The following is a 24,416-nucleotide window of genomic DNA, read 5'->3' on the forward strand; positions in this document are numbered from 1 at the left end:
CCCTTCCATCAAAGATTTAGGTTCATTTTCATGAACAAATACAAATCCATACAGAAGTGAATCAAGTCAGTCTGACTTGTTAACCACTGAAAATTGGTCTTTTTCAACATTTTAGACACTAACTCCTTAAGATTTGTTATAAAGAAAATCTATCACATAGCATACCATAGGTAAATCAAAAAGGATCTGTGCTAATGACAATTGTACATGTGGAGGCTGACATTTTTAGCATCTGTAGACCAAGAAAACCTACAAACGGAAAAATATACCTGCTAATTTTTTTTTTGCCCACTTTTATCTTGCAATTAAGTATTTAATAATCAGGTCCTTGAGCAAATTACCAACCCTGATAAGTAAAATGAAGACCTATGAATCTAAAGAACATATTTTTCTACTTTTATAGCCCTAGCCATCACATGTGTTTAAGCAACAATCTTCTCCAGAGTGTTTATTTGAAAATACATATTTATCTTACCAACAGGTGCAATACTTACTTCTATATTCCTTCTGCACGATCTGCTTGCTCTCTTCCTTCCACTCTTCCTTCCCTGACGAGGGCGCTCCTTCACTTTCACTGCTCATGGATTTTGCCAGATACCTCAAGCCCTTGGTCATTTGCCACCTCTTCCACACCACATTCCCTGCCATCTCTTTGCTCTCTGAACCCACGGAATTCTTTCCCTCTGGCTCTTTTACAGCACTTGCAGGCTTTTCTACTACAACATGACATGTGCATTACTAAGAAAGCTTGCATTCTATGAAATCACATGCAACAAGTAACAGGGCTTGCTTATAAAAGCACAGATTTGGAGCAGATGACTCAAAAGCTTTGCCACTTCTTACCAGAGCACAGAAAAACAACCATTGGTACCTCAGAGGATGATGTGGATGGCCCAGACGAGTAGTGTGTCTGGCAGCTGCTTCAAGATATTAAAACTTAACATTAAAAAAAGAGGCTTTTAGGAGCTGAGACTATAGAAAAGGAAATGATATCTTTGAACTATTGGGGCTGCCATTAATATGGGCCCTGGAAAAAAGGCAACCGGCCCTATGCTGAAAACTGTGCTTGTGCAGGAATGGGGTATCCTTCCCAGGGAGGGAGCCCTGTGTGCAGGCACTTGTTCGAAATCGCACTAAAACAAAGCTGAAAAGGGCTCTTGCTTGTAAAGTTGTAAAGCTGGGAGGTTTTTCTTTAACGCCATATTCTCTTCCCATTGTTCCTGATTCCTAGGCCCAGGAAAAACTGTATAAAACCTACCACGACTTCCGCATTATACAGACATTTTTTCCCTACTTATCAATTTCAGGTAATCAAATTCATGTTATAATCTGCATTGAATGAAAGGCAGTGGATAAGGTAATGCTTAAGAGTATGAAGAAATAGAAAAATAAAAGACATTCAATAGTCAAAAGTTGGTTCTTGAAAAACATTATTAAAATTGACGCACTCCCTAGAGCAAGACTGATTGAGGAAAAAAAAAAAAAAGAGTTAAAGATAAAATTTACTCCAGTAAGTTGGACCTAGGTAAAATGGATAAATTTCTTGTAAAACACAGTTTCCTACTGCCGACACAGGAAGAAACAGAAAAACCAAATCATGAGACATATAAAGTACATATGAGTCTAAACTGATGAAGTTCAAGAATAGGCAAAATTAATTGATGGTGACAGACGTTAGACTAGTGGTTGCCTTGAGGGAGGAAGTGACTGGGAGGCGAATGAGGAGGACTTGTGGGACATGGTGTTTTATACCTTGATCTGAACAGTGGCTACTGAGTGTGCACATATGCGAAAGATAATTGAGCTGTACAGTTAAGATTTGTGCCTTCACTGTGTGTATGTTACGGACAAAGTCAGGCGCCTCTGAATCCTGGTCTTCACTAGGCCCTGTCTTTGGCCTGCTCACTCCATTTTAGCAAAGAATCCTGTGAAGCCAATTTACCCAGAGTCTACCCACCCTCGATATGCAATCAAGTTCCTCTTGGTAATTTCCCATCCACTACCTCTCCTGGCCTTATTGGCTATCAATCCCCACTTGTCCCTGTTGTATTCCAAGTTGAGTTCAGTCTCTCTTCCCTGTTTCAGTAGTCTTCAATAAAGTTTTTTGGTCATTTTTAATGTGTCCAGTGTAATTTTCTTTACATCTATGTTAATACAAATTAAAAAAATAAACACTATAGCCAAAAAGATAAAAACTTAATCTTATTCACCTATATTTTTGCTAACATTACACTACACTCTAACTATTAGAGGAGTGAGTACTTTAGAAGTTAGAAATATTTCAAATCCCAAATTTGTCACTTCCTAGATAAAGGTGACCCTCTGAACTTCAGTCTCTTTATCTGTGAAATGGGAATAGTAACATCTGCTTTAGAGTTGCTACAGGTTAAAGTGAGATAATGAGTATAAAATGCTTGGCACAGTGCCCATCCCAGGATCGTAGGGTTAGGGTGATGCTTGCTGTTCACACTGTTCCTATGAAAAGTTAAGAGACATTATTTGTGTAACAATTATTGAATTACATTCCTGAAGATATAAAAATGGAGAAGCATGATTTGGGATGTGGATGTCCTCAGCCTCCGTGGACAGACCAGTGTTGTGATAGAGGGAGCAGTCAAGTGGCTGTTAGAAGATGCTAGGGTCCGAGAGGGCCCCATCTGCAGGCTGGCTCTGTCTCTGGGGATCTTGTGAACTTAAAAAATTATTGACACTCTCTGTGCTGCTGTCTTTCTTGATAAACTGGAAATAATATTATATACTTCAGTGGATTGATGTGAGCATTAAATGAAATAATTAATATAAAGCACAGTGCCTGGCCCAAGGCAATCACTCAATAAACTAAGTTAGCTTTATTATTGTAATTCTTCATGTTATTATTTGCTATTGTTGTTATCAGAAAGGCGACAGAATTATGGTAGCAGGCCTGCCTTCAAGTTCCATACAGCTACCTTCCAATTAGGCTGCACTCTTATCTCTGGCTTCTTATTTACTTGTGTGTGTGTGCTGGGGGGAGGGGGAGGAAATGTAGGACCTAAATGAGAAAATGAGTGAAAGCGATTTGATAATTGAAGTGCTGTTCACACAGCTGAAATTGCGTGACTTTTTCCACTTCCTAAAGAAAAGAGATTCTGAAATGGGTCCTTTTTACCAAGCATGACCCACTGACTATTTTTTAAGAGGTGCAAGTAACAGCTGTGTGCTCTGAGGCAGCTGGGGTGGATTCACTGACCTTCTTCCATGGGTTTGGCCTGGCTTTCAGCCGCAGGCCCACTGGCGCTCTCAGCTTCGCAGGGTTTCTGAATGAACTGGAGGAGGTAATACAAACGAGCCTGCGAAGCCTGAGGAACAAACACAAGCGGCCTTTTAAGCTCTTGAAAATCAGCAACCAGTACAGGCGGCGACATAGTCTCGAACCAGGGACGTGTGAGTTGAGTAGGGCGGTTTGAACCAGGCCAGCTCTTCTTCATTACCAAATAAACTCAAATTCTGAACCAGCCATAATTTTGTCACAGTTGTATTTGAGAATGAATGAAGAAGCAGTCCTAAAACTAACAAGCGGGGCATGCTATCTTAGATTCATTTGCTCCTGAATCTTTCCATCTGCTCCAGTGCCGCTGAGTTGAAACACGAAGCGCTTATTTAAGTAGCAGTGTTTCACTACGGCGATGACTCTTATCAAACACAGGGGCGAGAGACGAGGTGTGCATGTTCCACTAGGGGGCAGCGTGCTTTTTATCTATCTAAGGCTGTTCTAAGCTTTGGGAAGCACGTGGGAAACATTTTTCTGCTTTCTTACGTGGGAGTGTTAAGGGCAGACGCGGACACAGGCAGGGCTATGTAAACGAATGAGGTAACTCATAGTTTGGGTCTGTAAGTGGCATCAGCGTGTGCTTTGCTTTGATTACCAAGAGAGTAACATTTCACAATGTGTCCCAATGTGATCTTAATATCTGGTTAATCAATGTCTGATAAAATTCTAGATACCATTTCTAAAGGAAAGACTGTGGTTTGACCTGCATGACTTTTTTTTCAGACCTTGCCTAAGGATGAAAAGTAAAAAAATGACAGCTTTTCAAAGTCAGGTAACCTTGATTGCTCTTCCTGGCTCAGTTGTCTCCCAGGCTTGCTTCATGGCTCGGATTTCATCTGCTCGTTCTGTATCTTTTCTCACTTCAAATAATTCTGATTCACTGTGTTCAGTGACCAACCTCAAAATCCAGTACGGTTTATTTGGGTCTTCTTGCTGAGAGTGCATAATGGATGTCTGATAAAATAAAATAAAAGTCTTTGGGTAGGAGGTTTTCCTCCTTTCATAAGGGTCTGGATATTACCTTATGATTCATAATTTCACTGTTAGGTATTTTACTCAAGAGATATGAAAACTTATATTCACAAAAGACTTGAACAAGAATGTTCATTGCAGTCTTATTCATAATAACACCAAAAGAAAAACACATAAATGCCTACCAACTGAGGGATGGATAAACAAATTATAGTATATTTATATAACTGGGTACTACTTAACATTAAAAAGTAATAAACTACTGATTACTGAGAAGTTGTTGAGGACAAAAGAGTACATCTTGTATGATTCATTTATATAAAATCCCACAACAAGCAAAAGTAATATATAGTGACTGAAAGATCAGTGCTTACTGGGAGATGCGGCAGGGGGATGACTGCAGGGAAGTTTGAAGGTATTTCTGAGCTTGTGGAAATGATCTATATATCTTGATAGGCACATGAATTACATGGTGAATACACTTGTCAAAACTCATTGAATTGTACAATTAAGATTTGTGCACTTCATTGTATACAAATTTTACTTAAAATTATACATAAGTATAATTTAGAACAAAAATTGTTTTAAATTTTTTTAGTTCTAAATTTTTTGTTCTAAATTATACTTATGCCCACTTATAGAATCTTGTCACAAAAATGAGAGAAGGATAATTGCTCATTTCCAGGTCTGCATATACTTGCTCTATATCCATTATGAAATCTAACCACATTTTGATGTCTCCTAGGGTCACTTGAGTGGACCATAGACTGGGAACAGGTTGATATAGGGCTTGACAATTTCTGCATAGGTGGGGCTCATTGGTGGCAACTGGGTTGGAAGAGAGGCTTGAAAGTGATGTGGTTACACTTCACTTTACATAAGGCTGAGACTGTGTCCATTATCCATGTCAAATAATGTGGCTGGGGAAGGGGGAATTGGCACAGCCACTGAATAAAGTTTTCGTGTGCAGTTTGGTTTCAGTGTTACCAAAAAGACCTTACATCCTACAGTATTCCCCTAATATTCTTGTAAGGACCGAACTGCAATATTCCCCTAATATTCTGGTAAGAACCAAATCTCACAACTGGAAATTTTTTATTTCTTCCTTTTAAAACACAGTGTATTGGCTTTTATCATTTTTAAATTGCTTGATAAATGAGTTTATCAGAAACTATTCTAGGATCCAGTTTTGATGAGGGAAGGGAGCACTGTGAAGATACTACAGGAGGGCCACGTGTCTTGTAGGAATACATGGGTTGAGTTAAACTTATTTACTTCACTTCCAAGGGTAGACTTCAGCGGGGAAATAAAACCTTTCAAATGCAAGTGGACCTTTCTGTAGTCTGGAATGACTGAATCATCGTCACTTCTCCTTATTTGCTATTAATAATTTTCCTTCATTGCCCATTTTACCAATGATATCAACATCCTACTCAGTTAATCCTGCTGGAAACCTGGGAAATATACTTTTTGCTCTTTAACACTCACTGTGGCAGAGGCTGGATTAGAACCTATGCTTTCTACCACTGTACCTATGACATCTAACATTAAAACTCTTTGTTTATCTTTAATCTCCTCCATTAGACTGTGAGTTCTTTTAGGGTAGGGACTGGATCATGTTAATCTTAGAGGCCCAAGTCCCAAGAAAAGTATTCTATACACTAAAAGTTCAATGAATGCTTTTTGATACTGAACTGGAAAAGGAAGCCTGGGAAAATGTCCAAGGAATGTTCTCAGAGTATTTGGATGGCTGCTGTAATCAGGGAGACAGAATTTTTCACAGTTTTGTCTTCAGGAGAGACAGACAAGTAAGCATCCAATGGACCTAAATTCATTAAGTGACTCAAATTTTAAAAAATACCACACCCACCTGAGGCTCAAAGCGAGGTGCCTGTTTTTCTTTAGCTGTCTTTTCCTTCTCAGAAGATTTTTCTTTGCCTTTCCTTGTTTTAGAAGTTCCTGAAGATTTTTGCCCCTCACTAATTGTATGGAAATCTGGGCTTCCCAAGGTAACTGATTCCTCGTGTTTCTCAGTATGAGCTAGAGAGACATAAAAATGGAAACCAGTGATTAATGATATAACAATAAAACCATTTCACATAAGGACAAGGGAAGTAAGTCAGGGAAAAATGGTTAATCTAAGAGTTTTGTGTTTTTAAGCAAACACCTTCTATAAAGGTCTGGTTGACTCCTTTTTATAACATTGAGATATAATTCATACACCATAAATGCACCACTGAAGTGGATAAATCGGTGGGCTTTGGTATAGTCATAAGGTTATGCAGTCATCACCACTAGCTATTAATAATTTGTTTCCTATCTGGATGTCTTTTATTTCATTTCTTGCATAATTGCCCTGGTGAGTACTGCCAATATAATATTGAACTCATTTATCTCTGCTCTAATCATTATTATTCCCTTCCTGGGGTAGAAGAACTCACCACTTTCACCTTGTGCTGTTAATCAACTCTGTTACCAGTAATGCTGTGTCGACTGTCACACAACTCTGTTACTGGTAATGCTGTGTTTATTGCAACAGAACAATTCACAATTTTGATGAATGTGCAAATCATCCAGAGAGCCTGTAAAATGCATTATCTTGAGGCTTACCCTTCAGAGATTCCAACTATGTAGTTTGGTGTGGGACCCAGGAATCTACCATTTTGAAAATCACCTCAAGTGATTCTGATACAACTGGCCTATGGATTGCATTTTGAAAAACACTGATTTAAGAAATCTATGCATTTTTCCCTTGTGTTAGAAATAAGTACTGCTGAAGGGAAGAAAACTGATGATTTAGAATTCAAAGAAGCTGAAGGTGCCTTCACAAGAGTGGTTCTCAAACCTTAGACTGTATCAGAATCACTTGAAGGGCTTGTTGTCAAACAGATTTCTAGGCACCACCTTTAAAATTTCTGATTTGGAAGATCTCTGGTGAGGCCCCAAAAGTTAAGCTTTTCACAAGTTCACAGATGGTGCTGAGGCTGCTGGCCCCAGGACCATACTTTGAGAAACACTGGTTTATTTTTAGGAGAGTGTATTTCCCTTTTGCCAACATGAAGGGCATTCGCCTTATGTTCTATTTCTAACAACTAAATATCAAAGTGGTGGTGGGGAGGGCAAATAATATTTGTTGAATCCTTACTATGTGTCTTTCTTTTTTAATTCTCAAAGCTTCCTAGCAGGGCAGATTCTGAGAGGTTATATAATTTACTCAGGTACCCCAATGGATAAGAGTTGAATCAGCATTCAAATACAAATTCATAGCAAATTGCACTTATACCCTATGAATATATGCAAATATTTTTTAAGGAATGTAAAAAAAATCAAATACAAGTTCAAAGAACCTGTCAGTTTCTTTCAAAATTGGAGTCTTGTTAAGTCACCCCATTAACAAAGTAAAATAGTAAGTGTAAAGAACCCAGATCTTATTGATTACTTGGTGCCCAGCTATTAGGTATGTTCAGATTGGGGGGAAGATCACCCTCAAAGACTGCAAAGAAACTGTGAGCACCACCCTTTTACAAGGAGGGAACTTGCCCTTTTGCCAATAATGCCAGCTTCTGAGAAGTGTTGTTCTGGGGAAAATCCTTTGGTCAAACAATCAAATGACTTGGAGGTAAATCCTGGACCAACCACTGGACAGGTTAGCTTTGGTAGGTTTATTACATCTTTTGAGCCTAAGTTTCCTCCTCTGTATAAATGGAGGTACTAAGACCATGGCCACGGCACTTCAAATAATCAATATAGAGCATTTAAAACAAGCTCATACCTAGTATCACACATTCTGGGGTTTTAAGATGCTTAACAAAGGTCAGCTGAAATTGAATCTCAAGCTTCCCCATGAAGTATTTCTGCAACTTTCTTTTCTACTACCCACAGTTCTCAGTGTTTGAGTCATACATTTAGGTGTATTTGATTCCACTGAAATTAGCATATTATAATACTCAAGTTTACATTCACAAAGCACCTACTGAAGTGTCAGGCACACAGCAGTGTGTGCCATCCTCTCTCTTTACATCATTAATATAGAGAATATAATAATTTCCATATTCTTTAATAAATAGCATAATGGAGGGTAACCTTTTCTCCTTTGTTATAAGTTCTTCAAGGCCAGAATATCATGATATCCCTCATTTTAAATCGCTAATTTCAGCTAATATAATGTTGAACTGATAATATGTACTCATCAGATTGTTTAATATGTAAAGCTTTCATTCCACGTCATATACATATATCAAAACACCACATTGTACCTCATAATTATATACAGTTATGATTTGTCCATTTAAGACAATCTTAATAAAAAAGAACTGTATTTCTCATATACCAGTCTCTGATACAATTATAAAGTCATTAATTTGGAATTTGTAGTAATTTATACTTGTCCAACCAATGTTTCTCAAAAAAAATATTCAAAATAATTCTATCTCTGATAGAAAAAACACTGAGTCCAAAGTTTGGAAGCCTAGGGGCAAACCCCAGATAGGCAAATAATTAGCCACATGATGTTGGGAAAGTCGCACAGCCTCTGTGAGTCTCTTCTGTAAAACTCTGGTTTGTTAAGACCATAAAGTTGACAAAAGGATACTGTGGGGACAAAAAACAAGAAAATCTGTACATGTTGAGAGCATATGTAGCAGTAAGATGCAAGAAAAAACATCTTACTGTTAAAAAATTATTAAAAATATGACTTCATGTTATATATTCATGTAATTAGGAGACCTCTAGAGGAAATGATTATTGGAATAAATTAATATACCCCTTTCAGAGAGGAAGTGCTCAAGGAGTATCTGTTGATAAAATGAATTTAAAAAGCCTTTAACATCATGCTTTTAGGTCTCCTCTTATATTGCCTTACACATATCCAGAATATAGTAGAAAGAAATCTTCAGTAGATAATAAAACTTATAAAAAGTTAAAAATGCAATTTTGTTTTTATGATTAAAATTCAGTGCTTAGATTTTTTATATATTCAGGAATCAAATCTGGTTGGGATTTGAACATTTACATATTTCTAAACTAGAATTAGAACAAAATGTACATTTGTCAAGTACAATCATACTTGGTAAATATAAACAGAAAAATCCCTTTTTATACATAAGTATATATAAAGATACATATATGTATGTTTAATAATGTTTGGTTTCTTCAAAGACCTTGAATTGGGTACACCAGGCATTCATTGAGCTAAAGAAGGAATTAAGTAAAGGAAATGTTATAATTCTGCTAATAAAATTGGGTGGGACTTAAAACCTAATATTTTTGAGAATGACAAAGTTTATTTTTGTTTTTGTAAAGGGATTAGAACTTCAAAGGCACAGGTCAGCAACATAAAAGTGTAACATATTGGCAAAAGGAATTTAAGATCACATCACCACTAATTATATATGAAGGCGAATGACATCACTAAGTGCTACTTGCTCAAGATGCTCCAGTCTTCTGTGTTCTTAAGTGAAAGTGAGCCATCTCAGTAAGCAATTTTTACTAAAACTTAGGTACTGAAATATACTAAAGGTGGCACTGTTGCCTCATGTTAACCAGAGACCAAGCTTGCTAAAAATTTATAACGGAAATATCCTAGGTAGTACATAGCCATATTTCAGGCCTTATTTTTTATCATGGGTTATAAAGATGTGAAGTTTTTGAAAAAAAATCAAATTCTATGTGATATTTCTCATAGAAATTAAAAGTTGAGTTTAAATGAGTAAGTGGAGCAACAATGACTTCTGAATGAATATAAAATTTAAATTAGGTCACCAACATAGTAATTATTAATAAAAAAGCACCTGACCAATTTCTTTATATAAAGTATTTATATTTTAAAAGCAAACTAAATTAATAATTTGAAGACATTAATAATTGAATTTTTCTAAAATATATCATATACTTAAAATTAGAGCACATAGGTTGAGTTGTAAATATAATTGATGCATAGCAGCTGACATATTGCTATTTTTAATTTAATCAAATTGCCTAAACATTTATAAACATGACATTTAAGACTGATTCTTCAGAGTAAAATTTTTACCTGCTAGAGAAAATGTGCTTAAATTAAATTAAATTAAACATATATTTTTATTTCTCATAAACCATGCAGTAAAAATGTTGAAATATGTAATCAATTAACAAAAGGAAATGCCACAATATATAGAATACAAATGATAAGCAATATGTTTTAATAATTACATGATCAATTTACTATTAAATAGTTACATAAAATGTAAGTGCATGTGTGAACATTTAGAGTGACATACCTTTGGTATCACTTTTCTCTAAGTCTTTTAGTGCTTGAACAAACGTCAGCTGATTTTCAGTGAGAGGCCAACTGTTATATAACACCAAACACTTTATAATATACTTGTAATTCTGTGAAATAAAATGCAGTGTTTAAGAACAAACAATAGGAATAGACACAGTATGTGTCTAATATAATTTATTATTCTAGCCACATGATAAATGTATAATTTTCTGGATCATATGATCATAATTTAAATAATCCCAGCTATTCTCCAAAATTTTGGAACACTACAATTTATAAAAGTTTAATATCCTCACATCCCCACCAACACCTGCTACTACCTAACTTTCTAATTTTTGCCAGTGCAATTGGTATAAAGTGGAATCTCACTGCTATTATATTTTGCATTTCTCAGGTAACCAAAGAGTTTCAGTATTTTTTTCAAAGCTGTTGGTCTTTAGGGTTTTCTCTTTTTGTGCTGAGGGCACAAAAAATGGTCCCTACATCATCTATTATTTTATTATGTTTATGGATTAAAATTTTACAATGAAATCTCCAATACATCTGGAAGTTGCCTTTATTCATGCTGTTAGCTAATGGTCTAGTTTTATTTTTCTCCATGGAAAGGTAATATTCCCAGCACTATCCACTCAACAGTCCATGTTTTCTCTGGTGATTTATGGTGTTGCCTTTAATTACATATTAAATTTCCATGCAAACGTGATATATTCATATTTTACTTTCTTCCATTGCTTCATTTTCCTATTTTTGCACTAATTAATACTATTTTTACTTCTATGGCTTTTTACCGTCTCAATATTTAGAAATATTAAGATATACTTTGCTCTTCTTTTTCAAAGTTGACTTAACTATTTGCGAATTGTTATTAAGTCTTGTGAATGTTAGAGTAAGTTTAGAAAATTTCCGACAAATACAGTTGGAATTTTGATTGATATTGCATTGAATTTAAAAGTAAATTGGAGATAACTGGTGTCTTTATACCATTGTGTCACCTCTGTGAAAAACATGAAATACTTCTCTATTTATTCAAATCATCTAAGTTCTCCAGTTGGTTGGATCATCTTCTATGTCCTTTATTGAAGTGTTAAGTTTTTCTATAGACAATTGATGCATTACTGGTTAATTCCTAGATATTTTACAATTTCGTTGCTATTATGAAAGGGATCCTATTCTAATGTCTAGTACATAGTGCTACTGTAAAGAAAGGCTACCAGTTATTGTAAGTTTTAGAACCTGCAGTGTGGTGATTAAGAGTATGGCCTCAGGGGCTGGAGCTGTCTGCTTTCAAGTCCTACTTCATTACAAACCAGCTGTTTGGCCTTGAGCAAGTCATTTAAGCTCTCTGTGCTCCAGGTTCTTTGTTAAACAAGGATAGAATACTTCAAGAGTTGCACATATAGTGGTAATATTCGTGGGGTGTTGGGCAGATGGGAGGGGGGAGAAGGGGACGGGTATATACACACCTAATGGGTGCACTGTGCACCGTCTGGGGGATGGACACTCTTGAAGCACTGACTTGAGTAGGGCAAAGGCAACATATGTAACCTAAACATTTGTACCCCCATAATATGCTGAAATAAAAAAATTAAAAAAAAAGAGTTGATGGGAGAATTAAAGATCTATGTGTATACACAGTACCAGGTGCATAGTAGATGATGAGTAAGGAAATAAATAAGTATTTGCTATTATTAATGTCTCTGACAATCTTGCTATTATATCATCTGTAAATAACTCGGTGATTATTTCGAATACTCTTTTATTTATTTTTTCTCTTGCATTATTGGTCTGTGCAACGATAGTGGACATTCTTTCTTATTTGAATTTTAATAGGAATATACCTAAATTATCTACATTAATGTGATGTTTTTGTATATAATAGTTCTCCATTAAGTTTAAGATTTTTGATATGTAACATTTACAGTTGAAAAGTTTTCTCCTATGCTAGTTTGCTAAGAGCACTTTTGAGAAATCCATAATAAGTATTGAACTTACATGTTTCAGGGTCATATATTTTCATCTAGTCAAAATTACTGTGGTGACTAAGACTGATACATTTTTTAACAGCAAAACACTTTTGAATTCCTGAGATGAATGCTCCCTGATCACTTTCTGCACTGGTGGAATTGTTACCTATTATGTTCTTTGTAATTTTTCACTCATGTTTATAAATGAATTTTATTCACTTTTTTGTGTTACTTTTATCTGGTTTTGGAATCAGGATTACATTAACCTCTTAAAAAGCCTTTGAAAATTTGTATAATTTTTTTGTTTCCTAGAACAATTTACTCCTTGAAAGTCTGTTAGAGCTGGGCCTATGGATTTTTGGAAAATGAAGACTTAGAAGACTTTGGATTATCATTTCAATTTTATTATTCTTTCTTGTTTTATTTAGATTTTCTATTTTCTTGTGAATCAGCTTTGCCGATTCTCCGATGCCCCCGGGAACTTACGTGTTCCCCCTCCCCCATAGGTTTTTTTGTTGTTGTTGTTGCTGATACAGTATCTTTTTAATTAAAAATGAGACACATCTTTTTGTATCTTTTGAGGTTTCCTTTTAATCTACATGACTATATTATCTATTTAAATAATAATTTAAAAATATATACATAGGGACAAGCCATAAAACTGCATCAGCTGGATCCCAGATCCTCTTTCCCCAAGGGCAGCCCATGCTTGGTCCCCATAGGTTTTGAATTTGTTGGCAGAGTTGTTTATAACACTTAATATTTTTTAAACCTGTTGTCTGTAATTTCACCTCCACCCTATTTTTTCTTCTGTATTTTGTTAATTTATGTATCTTTCTCTCTCTTTTTCTTGATTGGTCTTACTAGAAGTATGTCTACTTCATTAATCTTTAAAAGAAGTAGCTTAGAATTTATTAATCTAATTTATTTTTTGTTCCCCATTTCACTGATGTCTATTTTCTATTAAAATCCATTTTCTTTTATCTTCGAGTTACTATTTTGTTTTTTCCCTTTTATTACAATAGCTTATCTCATTTGTTTTTGATTATTCATGCTTCCTAATGAATTAATCTAAAATTAGCATTCCACTAAATGCTATTTTAGATGTTGCTTACGAATTTTGATTTATAGTTTTTTTACTTTTATTGAATCTTATGTATTTCATAATTTCCTTTTTTGATATTCTTTTTTAGCTAAAGGATTATTTAATATACTTTCAGTTTTCACATTTATGGGATTTGAAACTCTGTTAATTATTCTAGTTTATTGCATTATGTCCAGATAACATATCTATATGATATAGATAGTATGGATTTTATTGAGGCTTCCATTTATTGCCTATTACAGGATAGTTTTTAAAAAATATTCTGTACGTGCCAAGAAAAATATGTTCTTCATTTACTAGGTAAAGTGCTTTATATAGATGCCTAAGCTATTAAGTTTATACTTAGATTTTTCAAATCCTCACAATCATATTTATTTTGTTTTTCAGCTTGATCTTTCCAGTTTCTGAAAGGAATGTGTTAAAACAGTGGTCCCCAACACTTTCAGCACCAGGGACCAGTTTTATGGGGACAACTTTTCCACGGGGCTTTGCGGTGGGGTGGGAAAGAGAGGGGCGGCTGGTTTGGGGATGATTCAAGCGCATTACATTTATTGTGCACTTTATTTCTATTATTATTACATTGTCACCTGCCACTCACTGATTTGATGTATTATGTTCTCTGTGCAGTCAAACCTCTCTGCCTTAGCAAAGATAATCTGTATTTGCAGCCGCTGTCCAGTGCTAGCATCATTGCCTCAGCTCCACCTCAGATCATCCGGCCTTAGATTCTCATAACGAGTATGTAGTCTAGATCCCTGACATGTGCAGTTTACAGTAGGGTTCGTACTCCTGTGAGCATCTGATGCCACCAATGATCTGACAAGAGGCGCAGCTCAGGCGGTGATGTCAGCCATGGAGAGTGGCTATAAATACAGAGGAAGCTTCACTGGCTTGCCTCCTCTCACCTCCTGCTGTGCCGCCCGGTTCCTAACAGGCCACAGACCGGTACTGCTTTGTGGCCCTGGGATTGGGGACCACCGTATTAAAATATTCAGTTGTTAATTGTTGACTTTCCTTTTTTTTTTTTCTCCATAGTTCTAAAAGTTTTTTTCTTTTTATTTATTGTGTTTGGGTAGTTAGGTGCCTATATGTTAGTATGCTCATATCTACTTGATTTATCTTCCTTTTATTTTTATATACTATCCTTTATAAATTATATGTCTTGATGTGTTAAAACTATCATCACAGGTCTCATTTCGTATTTGCCAGGTATATTTTTCTTTGTATTTTTAATCTTTCTTTGACATTTTGTTTAAAAGTGTCATTTTGGACTACTTATAGTTATATATCTTTAAAATTTTAGTCTTTTAATCGATTAATTTAATCTGTTTGAATTTATTGTAATTACTATCGTATTAGGATTTAATTCTGACACTGTATTTTCTTTTAAATTCCTTTTACTTTTTTCGTTTTTGGTTTCCAATGCACAGGTCTTTTTTTTTCCTGCTACTTTAAAATACATGCATTGTCCTTTTTTTCCTGTAGTTTTAACCACATACAGATTAGTTTTTATTAATATGTGACCTTTCATATGTGACCTTTATTATTAATACTATGTGACCTTCAAAGTTATATAGACTCATAACTGTAAAGTTAGATAATTACATCTACATTATTGAGTTAGCGTACAGATGAAATTTGCCATGTATTTAAAGATCTTGGCACAGAGAAACAGTCAAGAATGATTTATTCTTCAATTCTGCTTATGCACTGGTGACCTTGCATATTATATATTGACAACTTTCAGGAAGTGGATTGTTTTTATGTTACATTAGATTTTTAGGAGCAGTCCTGAATACTTCTTTTTAATGTAAATATACCTGCTGTGGCACACTAGCAATTTCTTCTGTGGTGGGTGTACTGGTAGTTTCCTCCTCCAAAAGAGGCAGACCAGTGTCTTGTATTATATTTCCAGGTTTACCCTTATAGGATTTCTGACTTCCCAGGGCAGATTTCTTCTTAACATATACTTCTTGTTCTTTCTTGGATGCAGCGTGAAATAAAAGAACTTGTTTGCTAGCTGAATAGGAGAAATTTTAAGTTTAATTTAAAACATGTTATATATATATAATTTTTATTAACTACATGGGTTAGATCTCTTCATAAAATACTCAAAGGAATAGGTCAATTCTTTTTGTTTTAATGAGATAAAACCCAACATGACTGGCTCCTTGGAAACATTCTGATAATAGAGAAATCTGCTATAATAGTATGTTACCTGCACAGGGTAGTACATATTCTGAACAACTATTGATTGCTAAAAGAATATACAACACTTCAACATTTTCTCCTTTATTTTTGTACCACTCAAATGACTCTAAGCTATTAATAACCTCACTGACTCTGACTTTCTTAAAGTTTAACACCATTGTGTATGTCGTCACACTTTAAAAGACTTTCACTTTAATTTTTAATTTATATTTTTATTATTTTGTAATTAACAGATAATGTAAGTACCCTTGGTAGGAATAAAAAGAGAAATATGTTGGATATTATTAATTAATTTATCAAACATGTACTGAGAGAACCTAAGTGAATAACACAGGGAAATTTCAATTCCAGCCATAACAGAGTAACGAGCATTATACTTATTCTCCCACCATAAAAAATGATAAAATTGGACAAAATGTATAAAGTGTGTTCAGTCACTTGGACAATATATATCTCAGGATTGTGACCACTTGTATTTACCTCTGGCTTGGAGGTCCCAACCGCTGCCATAAAAAAATGAAAAACGTTATGGTTTTAAGAAGAAATATCAATTGGCAAAATAGGTAAGATCCTGATTTTTTTTTACAATGTAAATGCAAAAATGGAGAATGGAGGCATAAAAGCTAAACTATTTACAGTGTGTTCTGTCAAAAAAGCTAAAATATTAACAATATTTTTTTCTGGGTAGCATGATTATAGAGAATTTCTTATTTCCTTGTTTACAATTATTTATTTTTCCAAATTTTCTGCATTGGGACATATGTGATTTTTTACAGTCTGAATCAAGTTACTAAAGTGACTGAATGAATAATACACCTCAAAGTATCATTGTCAAGCATTATTTCAGAAAAATTTATTTTATTTATTTAATAACTCTTTAAGAATATTACATTGAAAGTAATAACTTTAAAGTTTCTGTTAACTTTAATATGCAGAATATTTTCTAAAAATCATGAATTGGGAATGAAATAAAAGTAAAAGATTCTTTCAAAATAATAAAAATTCTACTTCTTATTAAGAAAGCTCATGTAATAAGAAAATAAATTTTTCTCCAAGGTGAAAAGTCTTTAAAGTACACATATAACCAAACTATTGATTTTCAGAGCCAAATTTCACATGTAAATGCAATAGTGGCATTTTAATTTTTACTATAATATCAAGTTTTACATATTTAAGTGGTTACTTGCTATCTTATCTTCATTTTTATGATGTCATGCAAACATAAATGTCTATTTATGAAAGCAAATATGCAGTTCAAAAAGGCACACTTACATTGGGAGCTCAGAGTTTTATCACTTCTCAAGAAGTTGAATGCTGGGATTATAGCTTGGCCTTTTCCAATGCAGCTCACCAAAATTTCTTCATTTTCTAGGACCTGCAGCTTGATGAAAGCATCTGGTTTGGACGTGCGTACTTGTATCGTAACAAGTTGTGGTACTGCCACTTTAGCTGAATACCTGTCAAAAAACATTAACTTTATAATCAAGTATATTACTCTCTCCCTCAAGTCAGTAAAGGAAATGGTATAATTTTCAGACATGATAAACCTAAAAGTGAAACCACCTTGTAAAGTCTGCTAACATCCTGGAAATATTAGTTATTATAGATGTTGGCAAAAGATCCTAACATTGTACAATAAAACAAAGGGTGTTATAGGACTTTTATTATCAAATCCCAAATTTAAAAATGTGCCTTTTTTATTTTATTTTTTATTTCAGCTTATTATGGGGGTACAAAATTTCAGGTTATATATATTGCCCATGTCCTGCCCATCCCTCCGAATCAGAACTTCAAGCATGTCCATTCCCCAGACAGTGCGCATTGCACTCATCATGTAGTTATACCTCCATCCCCTTCCCCCATGCACCAATAAAACTTAATAGACTTAAAAGTCACTAAACCCTGTAACAGATCTGCAAACTACTGTCACACTAACCTTTTCCATTACATAAAGAGCACAACTGGCAGAAGCAGTGCCCTTGGAAGCTTCCCTGATAACAGCGTTTTCCTTGATTCACAAAAATGCAGAAAAATTAAAGTAGTACCCATAGCCTCCATCCTCGTCTTTTACCAACAGGTGGGAAACCTCTTGCAAAAAAGATTGGAAACATGCATCTGACCCAGGAGTGCAGAACCTGCAACCTTAAGGCCACATGTGGCCTTCTAGGTCCTTAAGTGTGGCCTTCTGACTGAATCCAAATTTTATAGAACAAATCCTTTTATTTTTATTAATACATTTTTGTTTGTCTTTTATATTTTTATTTTATTTTTTAAATGAATGTATTTAAAATACCAAAGAATAAAATAAATTTCCACAAAATAATCCTCCCAGACTGACCAGCACAATTAGAAATCTTCCCACATTGACCAGCACAATTAGAACACTAGCTAGTAAGCCATAAGGGCTAAATTGATGGCTGCTATGCTCATGATTTTAGTTCTAACCTCCCCCGCCTGACTGGAGCCACTGCTGCATGAGGCTGGTTGGCAAGAGTTTATGGGGGTCGAGTATACAAGTTTGTTATCAGCTTTTGACAATGGTGCACTGTGTTTCTGTCTGAAGTGGAATTTGTGAATAGTTGCACAGCTCAACAGTATTTTTTAATACTGTCTGCCTAACAGCCCATCATGTCAAAGAAGACTAAGAAAACGTTGAAGGAAGAAAACAGATTTTTTTTAATGAGGATTGGGAATTGCAATACTATATTATTTCTGCTGAAGAATGTTTAAAGTCACAAAGAATGTTTAAAGTCTCAAAGAATATTTAAAGTCAAATAGGATGATGACAAAGAAAATATCATTACCATTATATGCAACCGTCTAAGGTTAATCCTATATAATGCCCATATAATCACATTGCTCTAAATTAATTGTTTCCAAAAGAGCATAGAAATTCAAATTAAAAACTGACTCACGATTTTACTGCAGAATTGATTTTTATCCTAAAATATTAACATTTTAAAAAAAATGCATTTTCCCTTCGGCCATATACTTGTACCTGAATAAAATTTTCTTATCATTGGGTATGTAGTGATCTCTGATTTCCTTTATGGTGAAAGCATTGTATGGAGAGTCCCGAGAGAGGCATGGGAGTGGAGTGTAAGAGCCAATGAGGCGCAGTTTCCATCGTGAGGCTGATACATATGTATCACCCGTAAATACTTCAGCCACAAATGTGTATCCCTTCTATAAGAAAGAGAAATTATGCAGAAATGAGTAATATTGTTACTAGCCTCTTAAATGTACAATATGTCACAGTACTAAATGTTTTATTATCCTGATACACATACAAATCCCAAGATCTCTCAATGAACAGTAGAATCCCTAGCATAATGTTTTGAAATTACTCTTCGAAAGTGCCATCTTACATGTTGTCAGGAAAATGATTCTAACATTTTTCTTTGTGTAGTTCTTTGACTGTATTTAAAGTGCTTAACTGTAGTAGATGATAACTGTTTTTTTCCTAATTCTTCTAATGGTTCCAAAGGTAAATTTTTATCATCGCATCATCCTGGAGTGGTCCAATAGGTTCTGATTTGATTTTCCTGTCTCTCAGATTCATCTTTCTAAAATACTGAAGTGAGAAAAGCATAAGGGTTCATAGAAATGTAGTTCCCTTGAGATGACAGGTAAAGCTATGGAATTAACAGCTGATTTGATTCCTCGGAACCCAGATGTATGGTTGGAAATGAGCTCCACCCTAAGGTGGAGAAAAGCAGCAGCTAAAGAACCTGGGAAAGTGCCTAGTTTATGGTAAGGAGCAGCTTTGTTCAACACAACTGGATATCTGGGCAATAAGTCCATGAACCAAGAGCATGATATCATAATAAGATGCAAAGCCTCAAAGTAATTCTGAGTTTATAATTTCAGATGCCCCTAATAAAGAATAAAAAGGCAGATTTGTCTTCCAATTGTTCTCTGTTAAAGAGGAAGTTCTCTGACATATTTAGATTTCCAGAAACAAAGATTAGATACATACAAGCCAGAATGAATAAAAAAAAATCAATAGACATCTAGGAATATTAACTCATAATGAAATGATAATTGGCAACACCAAGAAGGACCTTTTGACATTATGTTTGGGGTGAGTAAAAAAAGGAAGATAAATCATATATGCTAAAGCATTTTTACTTGCAAAGTGTAATGCACAGATTTGTTGCTTTTTTATTATTATCCAAGCTTATGGTACTAATGCATTAAAGAAGCAAAACAAAATTACAGGACTCCTACTTTGTGTTTGTCCAGACTCACAGAATAATTGTAAGAGAAAAAATATTTGTAAAATAGTGGGATAGATATCAGTAAGTGAAAATCTATAGCTAAACCAGTGATAGGATTTTAAGATAGAACCTGGTTATTATAAATAGATTCAAGACTCTCAGAGTAAAAGAATTACATATACAGTACTGAGTACTGAGAGATCTCATAGATGAGTATTCTGAATTACATTACATTACAAAGACATTATGTGGTCTTCAGGGAATTATGAGAAAAACAGAGTGAACAATTTTGATTTTTCAAATTGAAGAAGAATATGTACTCTGCAACCACAAACTAGTAAATTTAATAGTGGTCTTTATCAAGGTTCTACAGCAGATCATAAAAAAGATGTCTCATGAGAGAACCCAAAAGAACAAAACATTCTTAAAAGCCAATGTGAGTTTATTGGGAACAAAAACTTCATTTTTAAAAATAAGATTAGAAGACACAAAATCAGGCAAATATTGCAGGCATGGTGTTATGGATTTCGGGAAGGCGTACGTCAAGGCCTCTCGTGAATTTCATATGGGCCGGGATGCCTCTTGATGAGTTAGCCACAAAGTTCCTGCCTAGGGTTACCAGTTAGGCACTACCTACCCAGCCAAAAACATTCAGTTGTCTCTTGAGACCACAATGTCAACATGCCTTGCAGGTGCCCAACACGAATGCAATCATAAGATACAAAACAATGGAGTAATGATCCTTTTTACGTTTAAGTGTGCCAGAATTCCCTTCAGAGGCAGCGTTCAGTTCTGGGAACCACATTTTAGCAGCAATGTTGAAAATTTGGAGAAATGTTCAAAGATCAAGAATCAAGAAGTGAGGAAAACTGCACCACAAAAGTGACCACTGCTTCTAGTCACACAATTTTATATCCTCCTCCCAAATCTCTCTGTTTTTTTTTTTTTTTTCCCTAAACAGAGCTATCTAGAGTAAAAGGGTAGAATAGAAAAGACAGGAGAGAGGAAATAAGTGTGTTTGGTGTGATCCAATTTACAATTTTAAAATAATAGTTAAGTAGAGATGGAATGTTCTGCATATTAACTCAAAATGCATCATTTAGAAGTATCCAAAAAAAAAAAAAATTCAAGCTTAGTCTAAAGAAATAAGTCTTTAGTGGAGTTACTAAAATAAAAAACAAACCCAACCCAACCAACCAAAGTATGCTAGATGTAAATACTAATCAGATTCCTATTTGAGTCAACCAAATGCTAAAGGTCCTTTCCAAAATTAAGCATCCATGACTAATATTAATATACTTTATCTAGTGAAGTAAACCTCATTTCTCGATTTTGATGACATCTATGGTCTTGATAGTCTCCCTTTAAATGAAATCATCTTTTTGATCTTGATCTTTGAGACTTTTTATTTCTAATCACAATTAAATAAATTATTTCTATTCAAAAAAGAAATCTAGGTCAAACTGAGAAAAACAAACATTCAAAAAATAATACACTGGTGTGAAGACTAGTCTGTTGTTGAAGAACTAGTTCTCCCCTGTAGTGTCTGGTTTAACCCAAGGTTTTCTGCTGTAAAAAGATAAATTTCACAAAACTGCAATTTTCAATAAAATATAATTAATTAGTACATAGAGGAGAATAAGTATAGTGTAAAAGGAAATTGTATGAGCCAAAGATGGTAATATATGTTTGATGTGCAGAAATTGATTTGTATTAGCAAATTGCTCTGTTTTTAAGAGAAGTATGAATACCCTTTCAAAAACAATTAAGGAAAGTAAGTATAAATAAAAATATCATAATTATAAATAAAAACATCAATACATTGACTTTAATCAAATGAGTATTTAAAATTATGTTTAAGTGTATAATTCCAAGTATAAATACCTACACACAAAAATATTAATGTTCATCAGATTTTTCTCATAAAATGTAAATGTGAAACTTACCAAATCTAATAGAGAGTAAAAACAATTTAAGCCTGTTACAATTTGATAATATCTTGAAATTTGGTAAAATCTGACTGCAATATCAAGAAAATTTATCTCATGAAAACCAATAGAAAAAAATGCTAAGAGTTTAATAAAACATATATGTTTTAAAAATTATTAAAAAAAATTAGTAAAATAAAATTTTGAAACTACTAATGTGTATATACATATGTATGTATATACATATGTATACATATCAATTAGATTAAACAATTTCATCAAGAATGTAATTGCTTTCATTTTTAAAAAGTTTCACAAAATCTCTAAAACAGCTCAAAAGTGTTTTAGGTTTTTTTATATAGTTAACACGTTTTTAACTTATTTTTCATTCCTACAAAACCAGTATCCACTAAATAAGTGTGTCTTAATTCATTCAAAATAATGCATAGAACCAAAGGTTGAAATGAGCCTCAGAAGTCAAGTCCAACCACAACGCAAAGAGAAAAATGAAGTTCAAAGCTATATAGCTGAAGAATAGAAAATCAGAGCTAAAACAGATCTCTTGGTTTCCAGTCCAGGCACACACCATCCTTTGTCATGAATCCCTAAAACACGAGTATGGGATTTAAATGAACAGAGAGGCAATGTGGTTTGAGTGAAGGTCAGCGATCAGGGTCTATCATTCCACAGGAGTAACATGCCAAGTGCTTCTGGCCCCTGAAGGAATTTATATAGCCCTAGAAAAGACTATGGGTGTGGGAGGGGGTGGGTGGCTGTGTAATCTCAATTTTCTGAAATACAGAGCAGTAGAATAAAAACCCAGTGGGAAAAAGAGACAGTCATTTGGTTTAGACATACGACTAAATGAGCTCTTTAGATCCATTTATGTCTTAAGGATTTATATGATTTTATGATTTCAATAATTAGAACTTCTAATGCTTTCTTTTTGTCATATTTTCTTTGGGGAGGAGGGGAAAAAAAGAGAGCTGAGAGGTAATGAATGCTCTAGCATTCACATTAAGTATCTCATGTTGTCAAATAAATGGGACGTCTATAAGGAAAGACCAGGGCCCTTTCCTTGTTAAGTAGATTGAAAATACCTCCGCCCTACCTTCTCCTGGCTCCTCTATAAACTGAAGGATTTTCACTGCCATTCTATTAGATGGGGAAAACAAACTTTAAACCTACCTTATTCCTGGTATAAAGATAAGGCACCAGCTTTTGGAACACCTTTGGCACTTGTTCCATTGTGTCATTATTAACAACATGTAGCATGCAGACTGGAAGTGTAGTATATACTTTGGGAAGCAAAATCATATCTTGAGGAACCAAAAATGTTTCCCTGTAAATACAAAAGCAAACTTTCCCTTGACATGGATCTTAAAGAAAGTCTGAAATTAGGCTTAATGCCAAGAAATTTTAAAAAAGTCTAAAATTCCAAATAAGTATAAGGTATACATATTATTTTCTTTTAAAAATTACTATTATATGCTATTTTCATGTAAATGAGAACTCCACTAATAAATTCCATTTTATATTTGTGACTTTTACCAAATATGCTGTTGCTTAGAAATAAAAGAATATCTTTCTATACTAAAAGCATATTAATGTGTTATATTATTTTTTCATGCATATAATAATTAACATTCTTCATATTTTGATGAAAGAAACATAAATAAAAATTTCTATAATATCTCATTCAAGGGTAGCAACTTTGGAAGAATTTTAACGAAGTCATGAAAGCAACCTAGAAGCCAAGACTGTTACTACTATCATAAATAAAACTCTATAGATATGAATACTGCCAGTATACAGACTTACCTGAATACTATAAACCAAGTATTTGGTGGCTGATCTTGATAGGTCACAGTATAGTCAGCAAAAGCAATCTTAGTATCTTCATCTTGATAGCATGGATAAGATTCCATAGACTTGCACTTGCTTTTAAACATTAGTCTAGAAGTGTCAAAATATATTAAGTATCAATGGCAATAGCCACTTTTAAAATAAACTCTATTTACAAAAAAGAAATAGGCAAAAGATAATATAAAGTATTATAGGACATTGTTTGCTGGATTGAGTTCTTGATCAACGTGGCGGGGGGGTTGTGTGGCCCATGGTACCTGGTGCCAAAGCAGGGGAACCCATTCTAGGTCAACCATAACAGATGTCTCTCAAAGGTGCTCAAGGTTACCTGAAGCTCTTAGTTAAAGGAGAATGTAATTCATGATCAAGGGAGTTATCAAAGTTTATAGGTGGGAAATCAGAACCAAAGTTCAAACTATAAGGATAAGAAAACTAGAAGCAGGCAAACCAGCAATAAAACTGGGTGAGAGTCACTGAATGGTCTGGAACTGAGATATAGAGTAGAGATGAGAATGGAGTTTAAAGTTAGAAACAGGTTTGGAAAAATAGATTTAACAAAACCGAGAGCATGAAGAAGG

The 24,416-nt window shown here is 34.3% G+C and overlaps 1 protein-coding gene across 1 annotated transcript; it reads right to left on the reverse strand.

Moving 5' to 3' along the window:
* Positions 1-1,494: 1,494 nt before the first annotated feature.
* Positions 1,495-23,924, reverse strand: LOC123639887 (androglobin-like). Its single transcript, XM_045554099.1, has 9 exons — positions 23,794-23,924; positions 23,161-23,314; positions 18,823-19,010; positions 17,097-17,281; positions 15,434-15,633; positions 10,540-10,651; positions 6,153-6,322; positions 4,088-4,264; positions 1,495-3,338 (listed from the first exon to the last, which is right to left on the reverse strand). The coding sequence occupies exons 1-9, from the start codon at positions 23,922-23,924 to the stop codon at positions 3,222-3,224; spliced, it is 1,434 nt and encodes a 477-aa protein (XP_045410055.1). The 3' UTR covers positions 1,495-3,221.
* Positions 23,925-24,416: the final 492 nt, after the last annotated feature.

The sequence above is a fragment of the Lemur catta genome, chromosome 6 (genome assembly GCF_020740605.2).
Source record: "Lemur catta isolate mLemCat1 chromosome 6, mLemCat1.pri, whole genome shotgun sequence".
NCBI lineage: Eukaryota > Metazoa > Chordata > Mammalia > Primates > Lemuridae > Lemur > Lemur catta.

Excerpts from the sequence above, each read along its gene's own strand:
- LOC123639887 (XM_045554099.1), bottom strand. The coding sequence starts at position 23,924 with ATGTTTAAAAGCAAGTGCAAGTCTATGGAATCTTATCCATGCTATCAA. Across the intron at positions 19,011-23,160 it reads ATCTTTATACCAGGAATAAG|AAGGGATACACATTTGTGGC; the intron begins GTAGGTTTAAAG and ends TCTTTCTTATAG. Across the intron at positions 3,339-4,087 it reads AGCCAGGAAGAGCAATCAAG|GCTTCGCAGGCTCGTTTGTA; the intron begins GTTACCTGACTT and ends TTTGTTCCTCAG.